Source organism: Paramormyrops kingsleyae, chromosome 18 (genome assembly GCF_048594095.1).
Source record: "Paramormyrops kingsleyae isolate MSU_618 chromosome 18, PKINGS_0.4, whole genome shotgun sequence".
Classification (NCBI taxonomy): domain Eukaryota; kingdom Metazoa; phylum Chordata; class Actinopteri; order Osteoglossiformes; family Mormyridae; genus Paramormyrops; species Paramormyrops kingsleyae.
The window spans coordinates 18,021,311-18,042,989 of record NC_132814.1 but is presented as its reverse complement, the minus strand read 5'-3'; the positions used below and the strand labels follow the sequence as shown (position 1 = coordinate 18,042,989).

The window sequence follows — 21,679 nt, the reverse complement described above, 5'->3', positions numbered from 1 at the left end:
TTGTCATGGAAGTCCATTCGACCAATAAATGCTTCCTGTTAGCCTAATCTTTCCATTTGTGATGTAATTCACTAAAAAGTACCTCATGCTGGAGCTGAAGGCCATTATAGTTCAGTGGTTGTTTTTCTTATCTCCACACGAACGGCAGACCAGTTCTTCTGCTCACTGAGCTGATCCGCTTCCAAAGACTCTTGTGGCATCCTGGTCATTTTCAGTTTGTTGCATGCTACATATTTCATCCGATTGCAGCTGGTTCAGTTTGCCGTAGCAGATGGAACCAGTCTCACTTTGGAGAAGTTTTGTTCTCTGGGGGTACCTGCCGTTAAATGCTGTCGTTACAGGCGTACCAGCTGGGGCTCGCAACCTCCACAATCTGCTGAGGGGTGGTGCAAGGCCTGCTGTGGTAACATCAGGCCGGAATCTGCAGCTGGAAAGCACATAGAGAAATGGCCCCCATCTATCTATATATGAGACCTATGTGACATAGTGTAATAGTGTTGGGGAGAGTTTGTGAGGATAAGAATCCCAAGAGGATGTTCGAGAAGAGGTTGAATTACAGTGGGGAGGGGGAAATGAGGGCTTTTGGGGGGGGGGGGGTACTCATATTTGTATTGAATTGGTGTCTGATGTCATGACAGCTGTCCACCACGGGCACCCCGGTCGAGGTTATGGGAGGTTGCCACACTCCCAGTTTTCCGAGGAGCTGTTTGGGCAGCTGTTGTAGGTGAGCTTTTCTCTGAATCCCAGTTCTGTTGCCAGCATATTCTGAAATCCGGAGTCCACTTCTGGGAGCTGTTTGCTGTCCCATCAGCACACGTGAAGGGGCCGGTAGAAGACGTTTTGTTAAGTTTAGAGATGCTTTAAATGTAATTACTGCTTTAAAATGTTAATTGATATAGTTCTTAGACAGATAAATATGCTTTATTGATCCCGAGCGGGAAGTCCTGTTTTGAAGATGGATAGATATGCTGGGTTTTTAGCATTACCGCAAGGCAGCGTTATGAATCGATTGCCTCTAACGTTCTCTCTTCTCCTGTAACCTTGAGGATTTTCAAAGGGGCTCCTGCTGTTGTCTCAGTCTAATCAATCCATCTTGCTGCTGCGGACAGCGTCAACTCCTCCGAGCACAATCACCTTCTCCCCTGAGTCGGATCTTGCGATATCTCTGAAGCACCCTCACACCAGTTTGGTAGTTTGGGCCTGTAACGATTCTGGCAGCTGTGGCTCTCTCCACAGCCCGGTTGTTGGTCCCCTTCCTGTCGGGGGTGTTCTCTGTAGTCTTCTCCAGCACTGCGGTTTGCACGAATCAGCCCTTTTCCCTCTAGTTTTCTACCGCCTATCTCTCGCAGCCTCACATGCTTGCCCAGAAAACCAGCACGTTCAAAATTAGCATATTTTTCTCCTTTGCATTTCAAGATTTTTCTCTGTTGGCTATTACTGGTTTTTCTGAAGAGGGTTGATATCTTTGGGTTTCTGGATCTCCACCCGGGCTGTATACAGGGGCGGGGCCACAGAACCAGTGGCCCAAGCTGAAAGCTGATTGGCTCAGTCTCTCAACCAATAAAAACACTTATGCCCCTCACCTTAAAACAAAATTGTTTGATAAAATGGGTCAAACTTTGCATAACTGTAGCACGACAATGGCAAAAGCTTTGCTTCTGTACAGATGTCAATAATCATAATCAATAGTGTGACAGGCTTTTGGTTTTTTAAAACTCCGGAATCGATTGCTTTTGACTGAATCCTCTCCCATTTCGTGTCTAATAATTTACGGCTTTCGAGTCAAGTTCCGCCCGTGACATTGTGGCATGTGAACCGTTGATCCTGAGCTCGTCTCTGTGAGATATGAAGCAATGCATAAAACCTCCTTCTCCTCCTCCTGCATTCTCCTTGTTTCTCCCATGATTTGTTGAGGGCTCCGAGACGGTGTGAAGCAGAAGGAGAAGTGACGTCGGCGTTCTCCGAGATGGGCGCCTCAATTGGGGCTGCTGGAGACCCCTACCCCACTGTTAATGAGTCTGTTGCTCTCCCCGCACTCAAGGCAGTGTGGAAAATCCCCCATGCTTTGCGGGGCCTCTAATTAAAGGCCTGCTCCGGCAGAATGATATAGCACCGCCCCAAGTCTTGCTCGAGGTTGTGTGTGTGCATTGGAATTAAATCCGCACCCAACGGAAGCTCTCGGTGCTTGTCCTCCACGCAGGCGGCCATACACCCGCTATCTTCTTGTAATATTTCATATTTATCATCTTGAGGAAAAAGCTGTAGCCCCCCTTCTAGTTTTCTCCTCCTCAACCTCATCCATAAAAGTCACCCCACTGTCGATCTTATGATCTTTACTACCCTGGAGATGATGACCTCTCTGCCGGCAGGTGAGGGTCACAGACCAAGGTCAGCCCACCGGTTTGAGATCTGCATCGTTGTGTCAAATACAAATGGTGGCTTAGTTTCAAATGTCCCGTGAAATATGACGACGTCAGGGTTGCACCAGTGGGATGGGGGCAAACCAGAATGTCTGGCTGGTTTTAGCAGTGGCTCTGCTGGCATGTTTCCTCCCCCCCCCCCCCCCCCCACATCTTTGAATGATGATTAGTAAGGATCTTTAAAAAAAAAAAAAAATAGTCAGAAAAGCCATACAGTGGTTTCTGGAAAACGGCCATGAAGCTCAGTTCACTTGAGTATCTTCAGCACTTGTTCTTCTGATAGGGAAAAAAAATAATCAATGAAATCAACCAGTTCGTTGTATATGTAGGTATGTTCTTTTATTTATACGGCGTGGATATTTTGAGAGCGCAGGGGCAGCCTGTCCTGGGGCTGCTGGGGTTACAGGCCTTGCTCCAGTGGAATCACCTCGTCAACCCTGGGATTTGAACCGGTGATCGTAGACACAGCATCCTAACCTGTTGAGCCACACTCACCCCGCCATTCTTTCACATATTTGTTTGAAACAAAGCAGTGATTCTCCCTTAACCTTTTACAGGACGTCCGTAGTCTTCCTGCCGTACGCTTTAAGGATCTCTCACTGTCCGACGCGTGATATCGGCGACGTGTGCGCCCCATGTGAAACGCACTCCTCTTCGGTTGCCCGAGTGACCTGTCTTCAAGGAATGTGATGAGAACAGGACCGCTCATTTATTCAGACACACGTTTCATTGTTTCACAGTTTCATTCTGGAAGGGGGGAGGAGCGCTTTACAAGAGGTGTGCTGTAAACTGTGCTGCTACATTCTAACAGCACATGAGGAGAACGTCGGTGATGTAGATGTTGGTTAGACATGTGAATCTCCATGGGTGGTGCTATTCTTTAATAAAAAAAATTTAGTTAAAATTTATTTATTTTTTTTTAATTGCTGCTTTTTCCGGGCCTGAATTATTTATCTGCACTGAGCTCTCATTCCAGTTGCTTTTTTTATTTGCTGTGGGAGCTGGAATGTTCATTGGTTGGTTACCCTGTCCCGCCCCCTCATTGTCCAGCCCCATCCTACAGTTATTTATTTATTTTTTACGTTTATTTATCTGGTTCTTTTATCCAAAGCGACATACATTTTTGTTCTGAGAAAGCAGGGTCTGGCAATCCCTGGAACAATTGCGGTTAAGGGCCTTGCTTACCCGTCCAATGGCCGGCTGTGGGATTTGAACCAGCAACCTTCTGATCGCAACCACAGTATCCTAACCCCCAGAACTCAATTGTTGAGTGCGAGACTGGGTTGCCATGTCCCTGATACAATTCATGCCATATTGTCGACGCGGGGCGTGTGGGTTGTGCAGTAGAGTATTATAACGTATACTTTAAAGGTTTTTGCTACATGAATATTTATATAACGCCATGGTTGTTGCCTCTGTCTGGCCTGCCCCACTTTCGATGCCTCCCTGCTTTGTTTCATGCGTTAATGAGAGAGAACCTTCATTCCCGATCTCGATTCAGTTGGCATTGGATGCGTCGATAGGCGTCCTCGGCATCAATTTCAGTGTCTAATTTCAGCACAGCAATGTAGCGTTACTGCCTTGCGGTTGAAAGGATTACTTTGTTCAATTTGTCTTTATTTATCAAAAGCTGGATACGAATCACTGAGTGTGGGTCTCTCTGCATGCGTTTCTGCCTTTTAATGGCTAGTCCGGGCTTTTCCTTCTGTAGATAGGCCCTGATTTATTCTTCATTTTAAGTTGCGGAAATCGTCCCCAGTAACCGACAGAACAGAACTTGCCCAGGTAACCTGAAATGGGCGCAGAACCATTTTTGAAACCAGTTTTAAAACCCGTTTCTTCAGTATGATAAGTTCGAACCACATTTGGTCTAGTCTGGGTGGATGGTGGGGGGTGTGGGGCAAAAGATTTAAGGGCAGAGTTTAAGTCAGGGATCCTAGAAGATGTGAAGGTTTTTTTTCTCTTGTTGCTATGGAAAGCAGAGGCATGTTTGAAATCCATATTAGTATGTTTGGGTAATACCCTGACTGCCCCCCCACCAAAAAAAGCTACCAGATAAGACATACCTTAATACCACCTAACGGCCCTCAGCATTCGCCAGAGCGCCGAGGATAGAGAACGGTGACCTTCTTTCAGCCGGATGACCTCCCAGGTAGTTGTCTGTCTGTTACTCCAGGATATTTTATGCTTCGATTCTTATACCTGTTCACCCAATGGCAATTTTACCGGAATGATGCAGATTACATTTTCCCATTGTCCATTATGGGCAAAAGTGTCGTTTGTCATGGAGCTTTTGCATGGAGATTGCATGTCCTGCCTTAGTGTGACCAGTAGGGGTTGCTGTGCACAGTCACAGGTGTGGATTCTCTTTATAGATGTTTAAGGTGCCTCTATGCTAACAGGATGTACTCTGTGAGCGGGGAGGGGGACGATTGCTCAGCGTACCGTAAGATGAAAACCTTCACATCCATTCTGTTAACATCTGGATTGTTACTCGTAAACCCGTCATGGAAGGAGAAATAGTGTTACACTCCCCCGAAACTCACCCAGGGAGTGGTTCACACTAAGCTGGTGTGGGATCTGATGGGTGGGGGCCTGCCCCGGAGACCCCCTCTCTAAGACTATTGTGCATTCTGGGACTTTTTCTTCCCCCCCCCCCCCCCACAAAGAGGGAAAAGCTGCCTTTGTCGTCTATTAATCGGTGGGCCTTTGTCCATGCCTGGGAGAATCCTCCTGCGCATTTGCCCCCCCTCCCCCATTCATGCCCCCAGGCCGCCCTGCTTCCCACGTTGGACCCTGGCGTGGGCGTCCCCCCCCCCCCCCCTGCCATTGACCAGAACAGCCCCGTCTTCTCTGGATGGTGGTTGACTGACGACTGATGTTTGGTGAAAGGGCAGTGTAGTGACATAATCCCCGCCCTTCCCAAAGAGAACCCGCCACATGGAACTAAAGCCTTTATTCGTCTGGAATATGCCTGTAGATGTGTAGAGGTGCTCAGGTTCTTACTGTGCTGGATACTCTATGATCTATACCTTTTTGTCAAGTTTTATTTAAAAAAATAAATAGCACACTTAGTAAGCACTGATGTGTTGAGTGTCATTGTAGCTGTTCATCTGTACCCTTTTCCCTCGGGTTCTGCTCAGCAGGCAGGTGGATCCAGACCCGTCCTCCGTGACCCACCCCTCCCCTCTCCACAGTGACAGTCTCTAAGCACTGCTGAGTCATCGCTCGCAGTTGTTGTTGTGACACTGTGTGCTTAAGTGCCCAAGCCTCTGCAGGCCACAGCTCAGGCCGGGCGTGGGGTCTGATTCAGAGGTTAAGCCCTGCTCCACTTTTGCCTAGAATCCCGACACTGAACTTTCGCTTGCTTTATAGGCCCCGTTCTTTGCTTTATTTCGGTGCCCTCTCAGGAGAGTGTTTACAGGAAGCTGCCCGGCACATTTCTGGATGAATCTCTGGTTGCTTCTCCCGCTCCGCACTGCTCTGTGCCTCGACAGGCTCCCACAATTCCCCCGACGCCTTCGCCGCCAGGCCACACGGCAATATAGCACAAATTAAATCACCATCGACTGTGAAATTACCCCCCCTCCTGGCAATGTGTCACGGTTTCCAAGTCACCCGAACGAAAGGTTTTGTTTTTCCATTTGTTTTTTGTCGTTTTACTTATTTGCAGCTGCCTATAATGTTTCTAAAGGTGGGATATGAAAGTTCCTTCCCGGATGCTCTCCAAGCTGCCGTATTTAACAATAAGTTAACTTATTATTATAAGAGAAGGTGTCGGCAATAAGCTTTTGGATCTGGCCCCCAGTAACTGCCCATCCGCTTGGCTACAGGGGGCAGATCAGTTTAACCTCAGCCATCGTACAGTAGGATTTTATGCCCCCGGCTGTCACATTGCCCCCACCCTCCAGAGCACGTCCCAGCCTTCTGTCCCCCCCCCCCCCCCGCACCTCTGAATCCTCTGAACACTCGCGGGCACCTTGCAGGGCACAGGTTCTGTTATTTTTCTGATTAAAATTCCTTGGCGCTGATTCACCACTGCAGCATTGCTTTCACCTGCTTTGTTTGTATTAATAAGGCGGACGCCAGCCAACATGCTCGCCTACCTTGTATTAAGTCCAAGGTTAATATACGGGTGTATATTTTCATGCGTTTATGTAGGAGTTATGGGATGCCCGGCTCGTAGGCTGAGGATTACAGCACAGCTCAGATATCCGGACTGTTCAGTTATTTCATTGTGGCAGTTCTGTTTTGGTTCGGCCATCTGTTGGGAATTGGGGTCTTTTTGAAGCCTGTCTGTCCCATCTGATGTGTGAAGGCCTCACCCCACGGCACCCCCAGATCAGGACATCGCCAACGGGGCTGTGAAAGCAGCCAAGAGAGTGCTCTGATGTAATCTGGCATGGGCGAGCCCCCCCCCCCCCCCACCCTGCAGAAGCGGAATCACGTGGCCCGACACGACGCAGTGTTTACATACGTGAGAAAAGGGGAATCCCAAGGGATCAGCTGCACTCCGCAGCGTTCCTGTCCTGTTCTGGCTTTTTCCGTAGGCGCAAGGAATGATGGTAGTTTTCTTGTCAAAAACATCAAGACCAGCACTTTTTTTTTTTGCAGTGGGGGAGAGCGGCGTCCCTTAAAACAGTTGCAGGTTGACAAATAAAATTTTGCTGGTGGTGAGTCCTATGTGGTGTTTCGGCTGTGCATGATTCTGGTCACACTTGGTTGGCATGGGCGGGGGGGGGGGTAGAGTGGTGACAGCGGCTGGTGGCGGTCATATCGGTGAAGAACTTGCCGACATGGGGGGGGGGCACTTGGGATGTCGTCAAACCACGTGGGGCAATGCTGCAACATTGCGGGGGGGTTAAAAGGAAGATGCTGACCGCAGTGGAAGCGAGGACTTTCTGCATGATTATGTGGACATGATTGTAAGATATTTTAAGCTGCTTCATATGGGGGGGGGGGGGTCCCATTAGGTGAAAATAAAAAAACAATAATTAAAAATGGAGCCTGGACTGTCTTTGTTTTTATAATTATTGTGGGTGCTGTGTAGCTTAGTGGGTTCGGATGCTGTGCTTGTGATTGGAGTGTTGCTGGTTCAAATCCCATAGTTGGCAGAGTGATGTCACCGTTGGGCCTCTGAAAAAGCCCCCCCCCCCCCCCCCCCATTTACTCTAGGGGCTGCCTAACCCTGGTTTTAGTTGTGCATCACCAATGTGCATTATAGAGTCTGGGGGTACTGTGCCCCCACCGAGCGATGGCTTCAATGTAGAGGAACTCAAATCATGAAAAGTCCTCCGAGAAGGTCGGCATGCACCCCCCCCCCCCCCCCCCGGTCTGTCCAGCTGGAGAGTTTCCGCAGCCTCCGCGAGTTCCCGGTTTCTGTGGGCGACTGCACGCCAGGTAGCCCCCCGGCAGCCATAGGGGGGGTGCCGTCTCCCCCCGAGCGGCAGGAACGGCATCATGCTGATTCCTCCTGGCAGCTGGAGCTGGGCTCAAATCTGCCAGCTTCTTATAGTCTGCAGCCAGAATTTATAAGCAAAACCACTGACTGGGTGTGTTTAAGGTGCCGGCTGATTTTATTTATTTTAATATATATATATATATATATATATATATATATATATATATATATATATATATATATATATATATATATATTTTATATATATAAAAAACAAGTCCTGTGTCTTTAAGGAGCAGTTGTACACCTGGGAATATCCCCTGCTGTCCCATGGGGCCCCTGACTGTCCCCTTTCCCGCCGTTTCTGTGTGCAGATCGGCATCGGGTGACGGGCTGAGGTATGAGTGACCACGGGACATTCCGGGAATCCTCAGAATTTTGCAGCAGGTGGGATTAGGGTGAGCTGTCAGTCAGTGCCTGGATTAACAGAACGGGGACCAGTGAGAAGTGGCAGCGTGACGTGGGGAGATTGAACCGGGCAAGATAATCCCACCAATCGCCAGGAGCCTCGCTGCTTATTTTGGAGCAGGTTGGGGTGGGGGGGGGGGGGAGAGCTCAGGTTCCAGGTTTAGGTTACTGAAATAAAATTATACACTTGTGTGAACCAGGGTGGAGCAATCCAAAGGGAGGGGGGGGGGGGCATTTAAACTTAACTCTGTGCCCTTGGGGGTGATCCATGAGCCCTAAGCACTCTCTGCATAGTACAATTATACCTGTGCTGCAGGTACAGAAAAACAAGTTTTTCCATCTATTTAAACACAACAAATGTTAAGCCTGGTCCCCTGCAAGGTAATGAACTGGAATCTTCCAGGTGTCCAGAATGGAAGTTACCTGGGTCTAGCTAAAACTGAGTGATATTTTCTCTTCTGTCTTCCTTCCTTTTTTTTTCTTTTTTTTTTTTTTTTAAAAAGCATTCATCCTCAGATCTTTCAACTGGGACTGTCTGTCTATTGGGGGATTTGACTGAGCCTTGGCGATTTAATGGAGTCTGTCATTACGTACTTTGTTCGCTTGTGTGGAGCGTCCGTTGCCTTTCCTGCTCCCTCTCGCCCGCTTTCACTCGTCTCTGTTTCCGGCAAATCGGCTGGTGCCTAGGCGGTGAATATCTCAGGGTGGCATGCGTAACCCCGATTCAGCAGATTAAGAGGCTTCCCAGCCAAATTTTAATCCGATTCCCTGTGGCCGCCTGGCGCGCCGCACTGAGCGGCACGCGAGAGTCGTGGCCGCGGGTAGCTTTTCGGGTTGCAGAAATACTAAACGCAATTAGGCGATTACCGAAACGATCCGTTAACCCGCCGAACTGGTTCTCTGAAGAACGATCTGCCCTTGAGGCTTCCGGGATCGAGATCCAACACGCCTTTCTCACGGATTGTTTTTTTAAGTTGAAATTCATTAACTGGCTGCTGATTTGAAGTAACTTGAAATTTTACACTTTAAGCAGATTTCTACTGTAAAATAATGAGTATTACAAGTTTAGGGATACGTATCACAGGGCCCCTCCAGGGCATTGGTGTGGCAACCCCTGGACTACAGACCGGTATCCATAGCCACCAGTTAATGCTAAAACTGGTAAGGCCTGTTACCCAGCTCTGAATGAGTGTCTGGTTTGGGCCTTTTTCCTGGGACCCCGATAATAAGGTTACACCAACTTCTGAACTGGTAGCAGTGTTTCCCAATCTGGTCCTCCCAGCTGCCTGGAGGCCAGTCCACATTTCTGCTCCCTGCCTGACAGTCCACATTTCTGCTCCCTGCCTGACAGTCCACATTTCTGCTCCCTGCCTGACAGTCCACATTTCTGCTCCCTTCCATCTCCCAGGGAGGGAGCAAAAACATGGACTGCCTGGGGGTCCCCTAGGCCCGGGTTGGGAAACGCTGTGGGAGCAGAATAAAGTAGTCTTTTGCATAAGATAAGACTAAAATAGATGTAACCACTACTTAAACAGGAGCTGTTTTAAACAGTCATTCTCTTTAAAGAGCATCAGAAGTGCCCTTTGAGTACTTTGAGTGGGAATGGATTCTGTGCCTGTTTAAAGTACTTGTTTGCAGGACTGATTTAGACATTAATGTCTAATATAGAAGAGGGATATATATTTTTTTCTTGTTTAGGATCTGAACAGATTGAAAAGATCTTGATTTTTTTTTCTTTTCCTTCCTCGCTCCTTCTGCCTCCCCTCCTCATACTTTTCTTTCATTTCCTTTCTTCACTTTCTCCATTCTTCCGTTATCTGCTTGTGTCTCTCATCCCGGTACTTGCTCTCTCCACACTTGTTCGCTCCCATCTGACTCCCTCCTTCTCTCTCTCTCTTTATTCTCTCTCTCTCTCTCTCCCCTTCCCCCCCCCCCCCCCACCCCCCCGACAGGCTACTCCTCCGGTGAGTCAGTATCATGGATGCAGGCAGTGGAGCCGCTGCGGCAGTAGGAAGTGCAGCACTGGGACTTTTGGGTGCATCAGGGAGCCACGACACTCCCGACAGGTAAGACACTCGCGCTGCCCCTCCACCCCATACCCTCTGCTCCCCTCCGCCCCCCCCCCCCCCCCCCCCCAATGCTGTTGCCGATTTGTAGTTTATATTCTGCCAGTGTCAACGATGAACTGCGTGTGCGTGTGTGTGCACAGAGCGACCAGCCTTGGGCTCTGTGGAGTTGCGACGGAGATGTGGCGCTGTAGCGCCTTACAGGCTGGTCAGGTTGCGCCGCCCCCCCCCCCCCCCCCCCAGCTACTGTCTCCACACTTTGGGAGCGATTAGTATGGATACTGCATGCTGGGAGCCGACCCAGAAATTGTACCAAACTGTTTAACTCGAGCCTCGCTGCATTGGGTCTAGGTTTGGGTCTAGGTTTGATTCGGCATTTATGTTCAGGACGTACTGAGTTTCCGGACCCGTGGACTCTGGTTCTTTAATATCGCCCCCACACGCTCCAGCACGCTACTGGCTTTAGGAGGCTTTGGCTGAGGGTCACCTGACCAGACGCGCTCGCGAAGGGCTCTCCGCGTTCCTGCAAAGTCTCCAAAGGCCTCCCGCAGGGTAACCTTCCCAACACTGATTTTCCAGGGTTATCTCCCGGTTAGTCAAGCTTCTGTGCTGCAGTTGAACCGGGTCCAAATTCTGTATGCTCGACGTTGCCATGGCAGCCTTGACTTAGCATATATTAAACATTAGCGTGATATCGTAAGTGTCGTCAAGGGAATGAACTTGGTCAGGGTCGCCCGGCTGGGACAGAGTGAGCCGTGCAGATGGGGGTCTCATCCCCGTTGACCTTGTGCAGACTAGTACTTGCTATAGGACACATCCTGTACCCACCACACTGCCTCCAGTCTTTTAAAACATGACACCGCCTTGCATTTCTCTTTGCTTGACCCAGGAACGTCAGTCTCCGGGGATGGTAACCTCTTGTGAGAGTTTCAGAACTCTTGCCTAGAAAGTGAACTTTTAATCACTCCAGAAACGTCTCCCTGCTGTACAGATGCCTGGGAATAGCCGTAATAGTCTTCTCGTTTATTTTATTCGCTCCACGTGTTTTTTTTCCTCTCTTCCCTTTTCCTTTTGTCCCCCCAAGAAGCATCATAACAGAAAAGGAGGGCAGAGCAAAGGTTTTGTGAAACTATTGGTTTTGTTCCCCTACTTTTTGACGGATAGTTCGGGAATGCCAACAACCCCAGGTCTGTTCTTTTCCTTTCCTTTTCCTCGTCGTAATGTCCCTTGGTGGCCACCAGAAGACCTACTGAGGAAGAATCTTCCTTTCCCCTGTCGTAGCGCAAGTGGCAGAATTTTTGGGGAGGAGAGGGTAATTTTGTTTCAAAGGGGATGTGAGCTTAATGGTAGTGAGGGGTGAAGCCGCACGGACTTCTGGTTCTGGTGCGGCGGGCCATGTGCCGGCATGCGGATCCGTCTGGTTCCTGGAGATCAGACTCGTTAATAATGAAGGGGAGTCATTATGAGGCACTGCTTAGCTTAAATAAAAAATAGGCTGCAGACGGAGGGCGGGTGGAATCCTTGTCCACCGGCGGATGAATCAGCAGTTGAGCAACCGGGTGGCATTAACTCGGCCCTGGGGGAGCCTTGAGGAGCAAGTCCCGGGTCGTCCGTGGGTCTCCGCTTGCAAAAAGCCGCCGGTTAATTCCACCACAGTGTGTTTTGGAGCGTCGCTGCCCTCTAGCCTCCGGTGTGCCTTAACACTGTAACCACAGTGACCAGTGCCTAATCTGTACTGCTTCTGCTGCAAGTACTGCTGCTGCGTATTAGGGTTAGAGAGGCCACGTGGCCAGTCGGCTGTAAGCTCTGGCCGGGATCGTGCTCAGATGTGTCAAGATGAAGAAGCTAGATTAATAAAGGAACCAAACACTGTAATTAATGTAGTTAATGTAGTATTTTGCTTTTAAATTTAGAATTATGTATATAACTGATTGGTTCTGTTCTCATTAGCGGAAGTATATTCTGCAAACGAATAATGAATTCACGATCGCATGCAGTTTGGACGTTGCATTGTGAGCGTGTTGCTAGGAGTCTCTTCTTGGTCAGAAGCTGCCCCTCACCTAAATTCCTGCTGGTGGACTCTAAAACCAGCCCCTCCCGGTAGATGTACAGAGGCTTTGGCTTGTGCCAGTCAGCTCCCCCCCCCCCAGTTTCTTGGCATCACTCTGCACGTACGAAGCATTTTCATATCTGCTCTGCAGCACTTCTCCCTGCTCCGCTCCCCATCCTTGATTTCAGCCCTTTTGTCGGGTCCAGAAACTCAATGAACGGCCCTGAGGGTTTTATCAGGTTCCTTCAGGAAGTGTTGAAGGGACCTATTGGTTTAGTGTGAGAGGAATGACCTTTCCCGGTTGGCCGAGAACCTTGCCGTCTTCTCGAGCTATCGATCTCCGCGGAGTCCCATTTGTATTCTGAGTTTGTTTACCTAAACCATTCGATTAGATTCTTGCCAACAAACAACCCGACTTAGCAACCATGAGCGGTATCTATTGCCTGGCACAAACAGAAACTGGTGGCCAAGATAGTTGATAGCATCTACTAATGTAGTTGAGGTAGATGTCAGAAACACTGTTGCTTTGGATTGGTGCTGTTGTGCTCTCCTGAAAGTGGATGCGGCTCCAGTCAGGTGCTGGCCTTGCTAATGCAACACGGCCTGTCCATCATGCCAGATGTCTTTTGCTTGCTTTCTGGGTTCTGATAACATCTTGAGGTTGATAAGTTGGTAGTGAGAGGTTCCCTGCCAATGAGAGTCCTGCTGGCTACCATATTGTACCAGGCAATCAGCTTCAGGGAGAGGCCTTGGCTGGTGTAGCGAAGCCTGGGATTCGCCTATGCTGCCTTCTCACTCAGTACATACCCTCGCCTGGCTTGGGGACCAGATTATGCCCCCTACGGGAGTGCTTTGATGCCGTACTTCCTTTGGCGTCATAAGGATAACTATTCAAATATCACAGCAGGGGAAAATTCTATTTGCATGTTGCTGTTTCTGAAAGGCTGGCGTTTGTTGTGGTAGCTAATTACGACACGCATGAAACGGGTGGAAAAAGAAGAAGCGTCACATGTAGCGTCGCATGTTTAACCCTTATGATCGCAATCTGTTCCAGTTTGAAAGGCTTGGTTAGTCATGCATGGGTGCTGTTGCTCTGCATGTCCGTGAGAAGGCTAACAGCAGCAGTGCTGCTTTTTGGAGAGTTGGGTGGGGGGGGGGTATACAACTACTAGCTTTTGTTAGTGATTAACAGTCGCAGGCTACTCATAAGGCTAAACTGACTCATTCAATGCTTCGCATGAATTGAGTGAAAATGTGTAGGACTAGAGTGGAGTGGAGCTAAATCAATTTATTCAGGATGCTGCCATCTGCTTGATCAGAGAAATTAAGAGCTAATAGTACATGTGGCTAAAGCTAACCATCAATAGCATAATTGTAATTAAGTTAGAATTTTATTTGTGAACATTTAGTTGACGGTTTGTTTCCTAATCACTATCACTCAGCTGACTCGACAGCACGGCATTCATGCATGCAAAACCTCGGTTTGATCACTTTTCATATTCTGACCTTTTGCTGAAATTGTGTCATCTGCATTAACTTTGTACATCTCCCAGAATGCATTTCTCCATCGCTTCTTTAATCACAATGTGAATTCCCCTGAAATGAAAGCCAGAGTGAATGGAAGGGAGGATTAAATACCGCTATACAGAATTGCCTTGGCTGATCGCTGGGAGTCTCACGGCAGTCTTCAACACTGAGCGTGCTCAGAAATACGGTCGCCCTACTGGCGGAAGACTACAGTCTGCCGATGATGTCAGTAGGTTAGAGTCACTGTTCAGAGGCGCGTGTAATACAGTCTGTGCCAGATATGCCCAGGATCTTCTGGTGATGAATAAATTGAGCTTAAGTGGTAATGAAGACGGTCACGTGTGCACGGGGGAGGGCAGGGGGAGGGCAGTCTGACGCTTTCCGGCTGAGTTATCCACACCCGGTGCTGCGATAATGGTCCTCCAGAAAGTAACCGGCAACCACATGGTTTATGAGGCCTCTTAATGACCTTGAATTTGCTTAATAGTATCTCGTGGGAGCAGTTTCCCCACAGGGGGCATGTGAGTGACAGAAGACGTGTGACACGGGACTGCGGATGAGCCGTCTGTGCGGAGCTGCCCCGCTTTAGCAAAATTTAAGTGCCAACACCGCAACGCAACATTTACTGGCTGCTGTCAGTGGCAACTTCCGTTTGATCTCATTTACGCCACGTCTGAGCTAATTACATCAGACTTTTTCCTTTTTTTATCACTCCACACGAATTCCAAGATCGAAAACAACAAATGGAAGACAGCACAGATGTGGCTTTTTAAAAAAGTTAAGTGGATTGGGGGGGGCGGGGGGCACAGCATGTAATTCCTACCCCGTCCAGAGGTGTGGAGCCTGGCATCCACGTCATGCTGCAAAGCGCTGCATCGTCTCCCCCCCCCCCCACCACCCACCCACCCACCAAAGCTCGCCTCGCCGTGCTGCTCGATTTATCGGGGGAGGCGTCCGAACCGGTTCGCTGGGCCCGTGCCGACAGTGACAGTTTCAGGTTGGCCTCTGGCAGACACCCCCCCCCCCCCCCCCACCCCCTTTCCAAGCCGCTGGGGTGATTTGTGGCCCTAGCGCTCTCCCGGACGCAGAATGCATCTCACTGCAGGAGCGAGCTGCAGATGTCTGATCGGGATCAGCTGAGTCGCTCGGGAGGATCCGCACGGCGCGGCAGCGCGCGGGTAAGCAGAAGCGCGCCTCGCCGGGCGGCTTTTACGGCTAACGACGCGTAGTTGTACGCCTTTTCCCTCTTCAACCTTTTTTCCCTCCCCCGTAAACTAACGGATACGTCCGGGCAACCTCGATGCTGTCGGCGCTCGACAGGCTGCCTGCGGAGTGTGTCGCCGTTGACGCATTTCAGCGGACGTGTTTACAGCGCTTTCGTTACGCCTCGGCCGTTTGCGGTTGTGAGAAGTGGCCGCTTTTTGCCCGGAAGTCCCCACAGCGGAATGCTGGATTCGTTATTTATTTATATCCCCCTGTGCCACGCTAGGATTTACCTATTTATGGAGTCTTTGTATTGTGCATGTTTTTCATCCGTGTTCTTTTGCAATTGCTCTGCAGTTGTAATTGTGCTGTAATCACTCTGTAATTGCAATTGGAAATTTGTAATTACAATTGTTTGTATTGTCGTTTATCTCTTGAGCAGAGTATGCACTAGCACTCGGTATCCAGGAATAAATGCTAGCCAGCTTTTTTTGTGTGTGTGCGTCTTATTATCCAATGATGGATGCACTTTATATCGAACCGTCCCCAAGGGCAGCTGTAAAAATCTGCCGTATAACGCGATATATAAATGATAGGCCCTGTTTTTTTTAGAACCGTCTCTCTGTTAGTCCTCTGGAATGGACTTTTTTTTCGGGATTTGTAGAGGGACTCGTGCTCCTCACATGTCCTGTGTGTCCTCTTACGTGGTTGCATTGGCAACAGGAAGTAGTTCTGAACTTTGGTGAATCTGCCACCGGAGCCCTTGCTGTGATGCTCACATGTTGCCTCCCTCCTTTGATTTACCGTTTCTGTTGGAAGTACTTATGCAAGCTGTATGGCACATTTAACTCGTTGGTGTTGTCACTGGTGGAAGAGAACAGACATTGTTGAGGCAGCCATCGAGGTCGGGGATGTGTTGACGAGTGAGGAGATGCCAGACAATTCATTAAGCCTGTGCGATGATGCCGGAGGTTGTGTTCGTTGGGGCTGGAGGAGCGGTCTTCTCTCTGACTCCTGGTTGAATAGACAACTGTGTGGGGGGGCAGGGCAGAACTGTGAGTCACCTTGATCAGCACACATCCTCCGTCCCAATTAAGAGGTGCTGAAGAAACCGTGTTTCATCTCTGCTAATGCTCTAATTATACCTGAGCTTTCAGAATGAAACCAGCATGGAGGTCACAGTTTTCAAAAATGGCAGCTCGTCACCTGCATTTGCCTGAATTCCTGTTTTCCGCTGCTCTTTTATCTAAGCTCCACAGCTGCTTATGATTTTGATAGCTGGACGTCTGCATGAAGCTGAGTAATGTTTTTTTTTTTTTTTTTTTTTTGCCTGTTTCAACTTATTTTTTAACATAACAATTCTGCATCTGTGTTCATCATGGATCCTGACAAGCAAGTTTGCTCAAGATGTTTACGCATCCAGATGCAAATGGACAATTCTGGTTTCTTCGTGACCTTTGCTTACAAGTCCATTCTTTTCTTACTGGAGTGTTCAATGCTTTCACTTTCATTTTGTAGTCAGTGTCTCTCTCTCTCTCTCGTCCACCCACCTGTTCCGTTGATTTGGTTTAGCAGGAGTTACTTCGAGGACACACACTCCGGCTGCTGATCCGGGGAGGAAGTTCCGCATTTCTGTCAACCTCTGACCTACTTCCTCACCCTTTTCCCATCCCAGGGGTCTGAGACTCTTCCGTCACTCACAGGAGGATGACATCGTGCCAGAACTAACCAGGAGCATCCACCCTCGAGAGAGGCCGGACTGGGAGGAGACCATCAGCGCCATGGTAGGCTAGTCCTGTCTCGCACGGGCACACGTCTCACATTGACCTGAGCCACATGGCTGACCTGAGGTGATGTCCTAGGTGGTTACATAACTTCCCTGAGTGTTCAATCCCACATCAACATTCGCACCTTGTCGTGATTATGTTATAAATGAGCCTTGCTACAATCAATCTTGAAACATAACTGAGAAGAATCGGTCTCCATGGCAACTTCCCACTTCTCATATCTCCCCCCCCATTTTATTTGGGGAATGAGAATACATGGATCGCACCAACGTTATTGAAGATTATCCCCCTATTGTTTGGCTTCACATAATGCGCACCTCGTAATGACCACCACCGTAACGTACAAGCGGTTTGCACTGTTGTCTGATCAGTTTGCACTGATCCAAAAAAAGCAAGGGATTCCTAAGTCACTTCAGTGGATTGCAGTCTGTTGCATCAGTGAGTTTTCGGGCTCTCGCGCGGTCATGCGGTCGCGGAGGCCGACCTGCGACAGCAGCAGGTTGTCGCCTCAGCTGCCCCTAGTATCTTCACCTGAAAACTAGAGTTCTGAGTTGCTTCAGTGAGCTCTGTAGTCTTGGCTACAAAGACGGGGTCGGTGGTTGTGGTCCGGCAGGTTTTGTGTCTGTTTCAAAGCAACACTTTGAGGTCAACTCCATTGGGATTGATTACAACATGAGTTATGATTGCGACATAGACCTGGATTTCTTCTGGACCAGGCGGTTCTCCCTGCAGTCTTTCGTAGGACAGGTCTTCCTCCTCTTTGTTGAGACCTGCTGGCATTCTTGGGGAACTCCCAATGGGCATGGCAGAACTTTATCACTCTGAACCAGTAGAGCTTAATTGTGTAAATAAATTTTGCCCTTTGATAGAAAGCTCAGCTATAAACCGAATGATATGCGCTTCAATAGTGTTACACAGATAAGTATTTGAATATATAATGTGGTATTTCTCCCCATTTTCGTACATTCGTGCCTTGTTTGTGGAGCATGTAACATATTCACTCTTCAGCTGTGGTGTTTCGTGATGCTTTTGCCAAAAAGATTGTTTGCGTTAGAAAACAAGAACATCAGTACAGCCATTGTGTCACTGTGCTCCTGAGAGTCGTGCCAGATGAACATTTGTTCTCATTTATTAAAGTAAACTGTCGTATCTCAGAGGACGTATTTGAATGGTTTTCCGTTAAATGCATTTCTCTTCCTAAGAAGAGCTTCCTTCACTGTTCAGGCTTTTGGAGAGACAGCTTCAACTGGGGGTAGAATCCCCCCCCCCTTTTAAAGTCTCTTAAGGTGATGATGCACACGACAACTTTATGAGAAATGTTGCCGGGCAGCTGCCGACCAAGTGAGACATCACATCTGGATCTGAATGATCACAAAAATAATATTTCAGTATTTCAAATAGAAATGTGTTGCCCAATGTCAATGGCCCAACATTGCTCAAAAAGTTGCCCTATGTATTGTCACCCTTGGAGTCAAAGGAGCTGATGCCTTGTGCAGTTGAGTATGTCTCTTAGGCTGGATCTAAGATCCTAACACAGATCAGCAAATGGTCTGAAGAAGAGAAAATGGCCAGTTACAGAATCCCAGCTGGTTAATTTTGTTCTCTCGACTTCATTTTTTTTGTTCTGGTTGGGTAATTTATAAGCAGGTAACTTGGTGGTTAAAGCGATAAACTTGTAACCATTCGGTTATCATTGCTGTTGTAACCTCAGTCAGTGTCGACCCTGAATGTCTTCAGTCCCAGTAGCCAGCAGTGTATTTGAGTGTAAATCAGTTTGAGTAAAAGCATCATTGAAGCAGCTTGCGACGTGGCTGAAAATGAGATGGAGGTGACACTTGTCCTTCTGCTGCCTTTTAACGACACGCCCCTCCCACGTGTGCCTGGCGTTTTGATTGGTCAGGAACCTCCGGGTTCCCCTGAGCCACAGATGCGACGTACGTGTCTCTACACCCCACTGCTCTGAAAAACATTCATGGTGGGGGGGGGGGGAGGAGGGGAAGTGCGGAAGGCCACCCGGGTCGGGCATTACGGGAGGGAGGCCTGAGTGTATAGCTTGTCGAGGGGATGTGGGTTTGATCGGCACCGTCTGTCTGGGCAGGCGCGGAGCGCCGAGATCCCGGAGCTGAGCACGGAACCGCTCCTGAGGGCCTGCAGCAGCACTGCCAGCATGAAGGTCAAGAACGTCAAGAAGTAGGTGCTCCTCTCCACATGGGGTTCATCTGCGTTTATCGCCGATCGCTGACCCCCATCCCTGCCCCCCAACCCCTCGTTCTGGTTTTCCAGGCTGTCTTTCACGAAGGGCCACTTTCCCAAGCTAGCAGAATGTGCCCACTTCCACTACGAGAACGTCGACTTCGGGACGATACAGGTAAGGCTGGGAAGACCCTGCACACGCTTGTTTACCTGAAAGTGACGCCTCCTTCAAGTTCCTGTGGTGTTTTCTCTGCTGGTTCACAGTGAATTGGGTCCCTGTGGTTGAATATTGACTCAGTGTCACGTTTGTGTTGAGTCCCCCCCCCCCCCCCCCCAATGGGTGGCACTATCCCCACCCCAAGAGCCAATGGACTTTCTGGATCCAGGGTGGGATTTGGAATCCGGCGGGATTGATGAGCTGTCTGGTTTGGACCCATTTAGACCTGTTTGTCCATGGTTTCCCCTACGCTCGTTAAAAGCGATCCCTGCAATTTCCACTTCAGTTCGAAACAAAAAGAGTTTAAGACTGAAAAGCTGCCATGAGGCTGATATTCAGACAGAAGCCATAAAAGTTACTCTCTCATTTTACTGGAATTAGTGTGGGATTGAGCCAGTTTTCTGGGTTTGTGTCCAGGAATTTGAAATTTTCTTTAAGTGAAATCTGTTTAAAATGCTTCAAGCCTCTGCAGTCCAGGGAATTTCTCCTTAAGAAGGATTCAAAAAGATCTTATGATTTCCAGCACTTTCCTAGAGAAGGGGAAGGAGCAATTTCCCAGAAGCCTTTTTGTATGCCTGTCATTGTCACTGTCATTGGTATCTTGAAGTAGAATCAGCCACAAAAATGGGGGGGGGGGCTTTTTATGGATTTGTACCCCTGGTTTGGGGACTGCACAAGAGTTGCCAGCGTATTGCCAGGTGACAGATTTAGCGGAAAATCCACAGCTGACCTGGTCAACTTGTATTCCCGGCCCGTTTCCGTAGCAGCTGCTGCGTCATTGGCGCGTGGGGGAAGTCAGGATGACGGTGAGGAAGCGAGCGACCCAGAAACACCTTAGAGCACGGCCTGTGCCGACGGGAAACCTTGGGCCCTTCATACATGACACCCCAGGCCGCACCTTGGGAGGGGTGCTGCCTGTACTCACTGATTACATCGCTGTGCTCCAGGGAATACAATTAAATCAACATTTCCTGGCTTGCTGAATGTTATAGACCCTGGGAGAATCACTAATGATTATTATTCGCACTTTGTGCAACTTCAGTGACGTTTTTGACTGAGCTACATCCTGTTTAGCCACACACTTATCTGTAGTTCAGTCTCTTTAAGAGATCTCTGATCCTTAAATGTCTCATTCAAACTCATAGCGAATAGGTTACGTGAGACTTTGAAGATTACTGCGTTGTTATGCATTAGCGCAAATTCTGAGAAACTAGCTACTATCCAGCTTTGCACTGTGCATCTGCCATATTACATACACACATACATATTACATATTAAACATACATATATGTTACATACTGCATAATAAATATTACATACTACAGAGACTATAAAAACTAAAAACCGCTGCTATCCACCTTTGCTCTGTGGATTCACCATGTTTTGTCTTTTGTTCTTAGTATTCATTTTACTTGTAATTTCTGGAACTTGTGTTTTCTTGCTTGTCGTTTGTTCATGCAGTCACTGAGGGTCTGAGAGGAATGCAGGGTCCTGTGCATATGGCAGAATTGATGGTAAAAGGGTGACTTTTCTGATCGCGTTGCGGAGCTCTTGGTGTTGCTCGTGACTGGATTGAGGGGATCGGGGATTTTTTTTCTTTCTTTCATGCAGTGTCAGAACACTGGAGAATGGTCCTCGGTCTTCAGGTCAGGTGTCACGGCGGTCCTGCATGGAGGGGAGGTCAGGAGCTCTTAGGGCACTTTGAGTGGTAGACAGATAGAAAGAGGTCGAAAGATGCTGAATATTGACATACGGTCTAAATCCACCCCCCACTGCCCCCCCCCCCAGCCCCACCCCCAAAATACATCCTGGCTACACCCACAGCTGCCTGATCCCACTGGGTGAGGTCGTTTTTCGTAAAACGGCCATGCACTTGCTGCAGGGCAAAAATGGTGGTCAGATCAGATGATCACTTCTGTGTGAAATCCAGCAGATGGCAGCACTTAGTCATCACAGCAAACACCCCCCCCCCCCCACCCCATCACCACCACCACCCAAGGATAACACAGCTGCAGAATTCAGCATAAATGTATTCTTTTCCCAGTAAGTTACTTAAAAAGCACGCAACCCGGGTTTATTGTGTGATTTTTATTTGACTGTCTGGAGTGGAGCTGCCCTGTTTTCGTGATATTCTCTCGCCGTATGGACTGATCCAAATGGCTCGGCGGTTTTGACGTCACTCTGGAATTATTGCTGCACGGGCTGTCAATTCAGACTGACTTTGTTGCGTTGAGGATCACGGATTTCCTTCTGTATATATGTGCCTGTGGAGTCAAATGTTAAATTCCGCTTTCAAATCAGCACCAGGAAGGTCTGGGATTGTGAAGTGAGGATATCAGGGGGGGGT

General features: G+C 48.7%; 1 protein-coding gene across 6 annotated transcripts in view; it reads left to right on the top strand.

Annotated features, from left to right (window-relative positions):
• Positions 1-21,679, top strand: part of arhgap32b (Rho GTPase activating protein 32b) — a 102,275-nt gene that overhangs the window by 25,859 nt on the left and 54,737 nt on the right. For 4 of the 6 annotated variants that reach the window (XM_072702151.1, XM_072702149.1, XM_072702150.1 and 1 more), the window contains exons 2-5: positions 10,242-10,355; positions 16,811-16,919; positions 19,021-19,112; positions 19,206-19,290. In XM_072702151.1, coding sequence (XP_072558252.1) covers positions 10,267-10,355; positions 16,811-16,919; positions 19,021-19,112; positions 19,206-19,290 — 375 coding nt within the window. In that variant the 5' untranslated portion in view covers positions 10,242-10,266. Of the gene's footprint in view, positions 1-10,241; positions 10,356-14,985; positions 15,111-16,810; positions 16,920-19,020; positions 19,113-19,205; positions 19,291-21,679 lie in introns of those variants that run through there. The other 2 variants (XM_072702153.1, XM_072702152.1) reach the window with 2 other exon arrangements.